Source organism: Colias croceus, chromosome 17 (assembly GCF_905220415.1).
Source record: "Colias croceus chromosome 17, ilColCroc2.1".
Lineage (NCBI taxonomy): Eukaryota > Metazoa > Arthropoda > Insecta > Lepidoptera > Pieridae > Colias > Colias croceus.
Window position 1 is genome coordinate 1,067,002 of NC_059553.1, and position 8,260 is coordinate 1,075,261.

At 50.1% G+C, this 8,260-nt stretch overlaps 1 protein-coding gene across 1 annotated transcript; it reads right to left on the reverse strand.

The window, feature by feature from the left end:
* Positions 1–954: 954 nt before the first annotated feature.
* On the reverse strand, positions 955–6,771 carry LOC123699268. The gene has a single exon (XM_045646189.1). It carries the CDS (start codon positions 6,769–6,771, stop codon positions 955–957), a length of 5,817 nt encoding a protein of 1,938 aa, XP_045502145.1.
* Between the last annotated feature and the right edge of the window lie 1,489 nt (positions 6,772–8,260).

The following is an 8,260-nucleotide window of genomic DNA, read 5'->3' on the forward strand; positions in this document are numbered from 1 at the left end:
TACTCCACGGCGGTTACTCGATGCAATTTTGCTAAGCAAAATTTCTTGTAACTCCTCAGTTGTGTTCGTGGACCCGGGTGTGCTAGTCGTCGCTCAGCGAATCCTGCCATGACGCAACCGGTTTTGCGTCGATATTTATACTCTACGTGTTATCCCCTCCACTCCGGCTGGCCACGCCCCTTTCCTCACCCTTTATTTTCATTCTCTTTATTTTTACACAATTTTACATTTTCTACGTTTTCATTACATTCATTATTACATTACTAATTAATTCTGCATCCATAACATATCCCGCCAACGCCCCGTTTAGACTGCGCGCACGATTTTCCCGAAATTTACTTTTATACTACCCCGTCCCCCGCTTCAGGTGTATAAATATACTGCGGGGAACGGTTTGTGCGCGCAGTCGCGGACGTGATGCTGTCGGGAAAAGAAACATTAAATTTACATATCCTAATCATTACATAATCATTAAATATTAACATCTACAATAGTAAATTCAAAGAAAGACAAAACATTATCGTATACTTAAGGCAACACATAAACAAAGACATTTTCAATATTCAATAAACAAACATAAACATTTACTATCATTAAACAAGACATAAATATTTTAAATTCCAAGTAAATAAGTCTTCAGTCATAATCTTTCATGAATTTTCCTATCTAATTATGACTACGTAATAACAATTTAACAAACATCTTTACATATAAATTCGCTATTCTATTCTTAGTTATAAAATAATCCTTCAGGCATAAGCCTTCAGGAGCTTACTCTACGTTAATACTAGACAGATTAAATACTTTACTTTCCAAACATATAAAACTTTACATTTAAGAACTCAAATAAGACATACATTTATTCATACTAAAAATAAGCCTTCAGGCGTAAGCCTTCAGGAGTTTATACGTTATCTTATTCTATACTAATTAAATGAGTTGTGTACTTTACATTTACGTTTCGTCGTGCACATTTCTCCCGCCGTCGCACTCTGCGATTCGAACTGGTAGCACGACGATCTTCTTGGTGGGCCGCCGGAGGATTCTGCCGCCGCTGGTCTCCACGTCGACCACTCGTACCTCGCCGTCCTTGCCGGGATACGTGGCGATGACTCGTCCTCGGGGCCACGTGTTCCTCGGATGATTGGAGTCGCACACGATGACCAGGTCGCCGATCTTGGGGGCCGCGCCGCTTGCGTGGGGCTCCCGCCGCTGTTGGAGTACGGGCAGGTACTCTCGCACCCAGCGTCGCCAGAAGGTGTCGGCGAGCTGTTGCGCGCGCTTCCAGTGTGTGCGCGCTGTTGTTTGGTCTTCTTCGATGGTGCAGGGTGGCGGCACGTAACAGTTGGAGCCCAGCAGGATCATATTCGGTGTGATGGCGGGCGGCACGTCGGGGGTCACGGCCACATGAGTGAGTGGGCGTGAGTTTACGGTGGCTTCTACTTCGGCGAGGAGTGTGACGAGCGTCTCGTCACTGGGGTGCTGCTCGTGAAGCGTGTGGCGTAGGGCTTCTTTCACGGTGCGTACCATGCGCTCCCACGCGCCGGCCATGAATGGGGCGGCCGGCGGAAGGAAGCGCCAGCTGATGCGGCGGGCTGCTGCTTCTTCTTCAAGTGCGGCCCACGCGTCCGTGAGCTCTCGGTTGGCCGCGCGGAAGCACGTCGCGTTGTCACTCCATATTTCGGCCGGGCAGCCGCGCCGCGCTATGAAGCGGCGCAGCGCGTTGATCGCTGAGTCGGTGCTGAGCGAGGCGACGACTTCTAGATGTACTGCGCGCGATGTTAAGCACGTGAAGAGGGCCACGTAGCGCTTCTCTCGATGGCGGCCGACGGTTACTTCTTGCGGGCCGAAGTAGTCGAGTCCGGTGAATGTAAATGGGCGCGCGTGATGCGCGAGGCGTGCGGCAGGCAGGTCGCCGGTGGATGGGCGCGCGGGTTTGGCGCGCAGCAGGCGGCAGCGCGGGCAGCTCTTTAGCACCTCCTTTGTCGCGGGTCGTATTCTTGTTATCCACAGTCTTTGCCTTAGTTCATTTACTACAATTTCGACGCCGCCGTGATGTAACTTTTCGTGTACATGCTGTATGTAGAGCTGCGTATACTTGTGTTTTCCGTCGAGCACTGTCGGGTTTGCGGCCTCTGCCTCGATCGCGCTGGCTTCATTCACCCTTCCTCGTAGTTTCAGTATTCCTTCTTCGTTCAATGCGACACTTAATCCCGCTAGTGGACCTTGACATTTTTCAGTGAGCGGGTCTCCTCGCTGTAGTATCGCTATCTCTTTTCCGTACGTTGCTTGTTGTGCTAATTTCACAAGCACGTTTTCCGCGGCGCGTAGGTGGCGCGCACTCAGTATTATATATTTTCTTTCTTCGTTGTTCGGACGCGAGACGATTTTCTCTTTGTTCTTTTTCGTATTTCTTTTCCACGTCGCGTCCTTTTCTTCGTTTTTTCTTGTGCGTTTTCGACGTGTTGCGTTGACGAGTTGTTTGGGGCGACGACAGAGTTCGATGAATTGCAGTACGCGGGCCGTTGTGCGCACTAGCCGAGTCCATGTTGAGAAGCGTTCGAGGTCGATGAACGCGGGGGCGGGGTCCGACGAGTTCAACGCGCCGCATTTTTCTTTTTCTTCGCCCGTGTCGGTGATGTTTTCCTTCTTCTCAACCGGCCAGTCGCATTCTTCATAGCGGAGGAAGTCTGGACCGGTGAACCAACGGTGTTGCGGGTCGAAGTCAGCGGGGGTGTTGCGTGTAGCGTCGTCCGCCGTATTGTGCGCCGTGGGAACCCAGCGCCATTCATCCTTCTTCGTGAGATCTTCTATTTCGGCTAGTCTGTGCGCTACAAACGTCTTGTATGTGCGGGGCTCGCCGCGTATCCATGCGAGTGCTGTTCTCGAGTCGCTCCAATACACTTTTCTCTTGAAGACAAAGTCGTGGCCTTCCTCGACTGTTCGTGTGAGGCGTGCTCCGAGCAGGGCGGCTTGCAGCTCCAGACGTGGAATCGATACCGGTTTCGTGGGCGTGACTCTGCTTTTCGCGGCGGCGATCGCGATGTGTATTGATCCGTCGGCGCGCGTCGCTCTGATATACACGACTGCTGCGTATGCCTCTTCGCTGGCGTCCACAAACGTGTGTACCTCTCTCTCAGCAGCGGGTTCGTAGTCATAGCAGCGCGGGATGCGGAGCGCGTCGAGATGCTGTATATTCGCCACCCAGTTTTCCCAGCGGTGTTGTAGCGCGTCGGGAATGGGGTCGTCCCAGCCGGTGTTGTACTTCCACGTATCCTGCATTATCCTTTTCGCCGGTGTGAGGATGGGCGCGATGAGGCCGAGTGGGTCGAAGACCGACATGATGAGACTGAGGGCTTCTCTCTTCGTAGGTGTTCGCTTATTTTCGATTATTTCTTGTGGTACACGTTTCGTGTTGACACGAAAGCCTATGTAGTCCTGCTTCACATGCCAAAGTAGCCCTAATGTTCGCTCTGTCTCGCTCCCGCCGATCTCGACGGTGGTCGCCCCGGTGTTCGTAAAGTTTCTTATCGCGTTTTCTTTGTTCGACGCCCACCCACGTAGCTCGAAGCCGGCGTATCGATGTATGCGATCGACGTGCGCCGTTATCTCCTTTGCTTCATCTTCGGTCGCGTAGCTATGTATATAGTCGTCCATATAATGGTTCTCTTGAATCGCGCGTGCGGCTGCCGGACTCTCGTTCGCGTGTTCTTGCGCGTTTCTATTCTTGATGTAGAGCGCGGTGCACGGTGATGAAGAGGCGCCGAAGATGAGCGATGTCATACGATATTCATCGGGCGGCCCGTCGTCGCGTCGGTCGCCACGCCAGAGGAAGCGCAGCGCGTCGCTGTCTTCTTCTATAATTTTTATCTGCATGAACATTTCCTTGATGTCGGCGGACACGGCGATTGGATGTTGACGGAACTTCATGATGACGGCGGGCAGAGATTGCAGTAGGTCGGGCCCGGGCAGCAGCATGTCGTTGAGAGAGCGGCCGTGTGACTTAGCGGCCGCGTCGTGCACCAGACGAATCTTCGCTTTGTCCGGGTTGATCACTGGAAAGTGTGGGAGGTACCACACTCTCCCGCCGGTGGGCGGAGTCTGCGCCTTCTCTGCATAGCCGGACGAGAGTAGATTTTCGATTCTTTCCTCATATTGTCTCTTCAGCTCTCCGTCTTTGTCCAATTTTTTTTCCAATGTCTTCAGTCTTTTCAGTGTGTCGCCGTAGTTGTTCGGTGTATCTGCGGACTCGTCTCTCCATAGGAGTCCGGTTTCATATCGGCCGGACGGCAGGCGTTGACTTTTCTTTTCCAGTATGTTGAGTGCCTGCTGCTCCGGGTCGCTGCGTTGTCGCTTAGGTTCGATGCCGATGGATTCTAATTCGAAGTATTTCTTCATCATATTTTCGAGTGTGTCGGGTGACTTCTCCGCTTCCGAGAGATGAGAACAGAACAAAACTGGGTGCTTGTTCGATGAACGGCAGCCGTGCAGTACCCATCCTAACAGTGTCTTCGATGCGACGGGCTGACTCCTCTTGCCGTGCCGTAGTTTACGTGTTATAATGAGCTCCCAGTTGTCTTGTCCGATCAGCAGCTTCGGTGTTGCATTCTCGTACAGCAGGTCGTCTTGCAGGTCGTGCAGATGGTTGCAGCGGGCGATGTCACTTTCGCGGATGGACTGCGTGAACGCGTGGAGTTGGTGCACGGTGCGGGCGTTGTCTAATACGTAATCTTTTTCTTCATGCCGTCCTCGTACTCGTGCCTTCACTCTCTTGCTGTACTCGTGCTCGTTCTCGTGTCCATTCACACCTTGAATTGTGATGGACTCGCGTGGCCCGTCGAGACCCAGCTGTTCTGCAAGCGCCGTTTCTATGATGGTCACCGTGCTTCCCTCGTCGAGCAGCGCGTACGTGTCGCATTTTCCTTTCGGCCCCGTGATGGTGATGGGGGCGATCTTCAGATACGCGCGGCGGCGCGTAGGTTGCTCCGACGTAGCGCTGTTGATGTTTATCGCCGACACGAGGACTTTTTCGTCGTTCTTCGTTTCGGCTTGCGGTTGAGTCGTTTCTTCATTTTTCTTTTCCGCTGTCTTTGTATGATGGAGCATCTTGTGGTGCTTCATGGTGCACCCGTTGAGGCCGCATGGACGAGCGCGGCATGTTGCTCGTTGATGTTTGCTTCGCAGACAGCGGAAGCACACTCGATGTTTCTTCGCTATTTCCCATCGTGTATTTACGTCGCTGTTCGTAAATTGTCGGCACTCGATAAGCTTGTGTTCTCGCTCGCACACCGGGCATCTTGTTTCTCGCTCGCTCGCGTTGCTTGCTGCGTAGGCGCGCTCCGTCCTTTTCCTTGTTATCCTCTCCGTCTCTGTGTCTAACGGAGCGTAACTGGAGCACTTGTCTGCTTCTTTATTCAGGAACTCTGCGAGCTTTTTCAGTAGCGGTGTCTTGTCTCGTTCGTCGGCGGCGAAGTCGTACCACTTATTCTTCATGATCGGTGTGAGCTTCTCGAGCACCTGCCGCAGCATTTCCGGGCTGTGCAGGTATTCTGGTTTTCCTAGTATTTCGACGGTGGCGACGATATTCGCTATTTTGTTTGCGAATATGCAAACATCCCGGGGGTTGTCCGACACTCGTGGTAGCGATTTAATTTTTTCCATTTCACCCAAAACGAGCGCGTCTGGGCGGCCGAACCTTCTCTGCAGGGCTTCGATGATCTTCTCGGGTCCGGTGTGTGATATGAGTAGGGCGGTGACGGCTTCTAGGGCTGCTCCTTTCAGCGCCTTCCTCAATCGTGCGACGTTTTCCCCGTCGGTGAATCCCTCTTCAGTTTCTTCATACGATGCCTTGAACGATAGCCACTCGTTGCTGGAGCCGGTGAACGTCGGTAGTTCACCGCCGTATCTTATTACTTTCCTTTGGCTTCTTGCGACTTCGTTGAAGGCGGTTACAATTGCCGCAACTTCTGGTGACCGCGTGGGCGGGTCTTTCTTCGGTTCCCGTTGCCCGTCGTCCTGTTCCTGGCGGGCCCCCCATCCTCGGTCTTCCTTGTTGTCGGTGTTCTTCGCTATGTAGCGTGGCGGTGAGAGCTCGCGAGTCGGGTTGGCGGCGGGTGGCAGTGGCTGGCTTGAATGCTGTTTCAACCACGACTCGACCCGTCGTTCCGGTTCGTAGTCCTCTTCTTCCTCTTCCGTTGTTGATTCTTCTTCAGCGCGGATTCTTTCTAACCGCGCCTTTTCTAGTTCTGCTGCGGCCTTCGCTTGTTCCAGCTTTAGTTCGGCTAGGCGTTCCTTCGCCTCCAACTCCGCGAGGAGTCTCTTGCGGGAGGCTACGGAGCGCCGCGACCGCACCTCTGATGCCTGGCGGAGCGTCTTCGAGCGGCGTGCTGGCGACCCGACGGCGACGTTCGATGGCGCCGCGAGAGCGGCGTTTGTATTTAAGTTGACGTTGCTTATTGGCGCCGCGAAAGCGGCGGTCGTCGGCGCGTCGGCGTTGTCGGCTGGCGCCGCGAAAGCGGCGTTTGTGTATCCTACGACGGGTGACGGCGCTGGCTGCAACTTGTCGGCGGGCATGGTGCTCGGCGTAGGTGGCGTCGAGCTGCTCTTTTCTTCTGTCCTCGTCGTTCTCGTCGCGGTCGTGCAGGTCTCCGATGTCTCCGTCGTGCCGCTCGTTTCTTCCGATGTGTTCGTTGATGACGTTCCTGTGGCGGTGGCGGTCGTCTCGGATACCGATGGCGTGGCTCCTCTTCCGCTCCGGCTTCTCGTGTTCATTTTTCTTCTGATCCGGTTCGAAGCTGACCAATGTTGGCGGCAGGCCCTCTCAAGTGGACTGTAGTGGCGGGGGGGTTTGTAAATAATACAAACAATTATTTCTTCATACGCAGAGGGCCAGGGTGCCAAGCCGGAGCGGAGTTATTTCCTTAGTTTCTTCTTGTAGCGCGGGAGCAACTGGAATGCCATGACGCAACCGGTTTTGCGTCGATATTTATACTCTACGTGTTATCCCCTCCACTCCGGCTGGCCACGCCCCTTTCCTCACCCTTTATTTTCATTCTCTTTATTTTTACACAATTTTACATTTTCTACGTTTTCATTACATTCATTATTACATTACTAATTAATTCTGCATCCATAACATATCCCGCCAACGCCCCGTTTAGACTGCGCGCACGATTTTCCCGAAATTTACTTTTATACTACCCCGTCCCCCGCTTCAGGTGTATAAATATACTGCGGGGAACGGTTTGTGCGCGCAGTCGCGGACGTGATGCTGTCGGGAAAAGAAACATTAAATTTACATATCCTAATCATTACATAATCATTAAATATTAACATCTACAATAGTAAATTCAAAGAAAGACAAAACATTATCGTATACTTAAGGCAACACATAAACAAAGACATTTTCAATATTCAATAAACAAACATAAACATTTACTATCATTAAACAAGACATAAATATTTTAAATTCCAAGTAAATAAGTCTTCAGTCATAATCTTTCATGAATTTTCCTATCTAATTATGACTACGTAATAACAATTTAACAAACATCTTTACATATAAATTCGCTATTCTATTCTTAGTTATAAAATAATCCTTCAGGCATAAGCCTTCAGGAGCTTACTCTACGTTAATACTAGACAGATTAAATACTTTACTTTCCAAACATATAAAACTTTACATTTAAGAACTCAAATAAGACATACATTTATTCATACTAAAAATAAGCCTTCAGGCGTAAGCCTTCAGGAGTTTATACGTTATCTTATTCTATACTAATTAAATGAGTTGTGTACTTTACATTTACGTTTCGTCGTGCACACTTTAAAACTACTCAACGGATTTTGATACGGTTTTTTTAATAGAAAGAGTGATTCAAGAGAAAGGTTTTTATAAAGGCGAAACCGCGGTTTGTAAGCTACATATATAGTTATCACGCGATACCGTGAACTGCACGCAAGCATAGCCGTGGGCGGAAAGCTAGTGGGAAATAATTATATTAAAGTTATGTGAGCAAAAAGTTATAATTAGATTTGAATGAACTGATTGTTCACTTCTACCTATGTATGAATTCTTTGAATTTAATTAATGAAATCAATGAAAACGTATTTTAAAATATTTAATATTAACCGATGTCTCGCAACATCTTGACCTTAATTTAAAGGGCAGGTTATTAATTTACCAGGTTCGATTTCTTTAAAATATTTTCATTTTATTTTACATACTTTATCTCCAAAACAACAAAAAAGCAAATCTCAA

What these genes read in the sequence shown, in the direction of transcription:
- LOC123699268 (XM_045646189.1), bottom strand. Translation starts at nt 6,771, where the DNA reads ATGAACACGAGAAGCCGGAGCGGAAGAGGAGCCACGCCATCGGTATCC.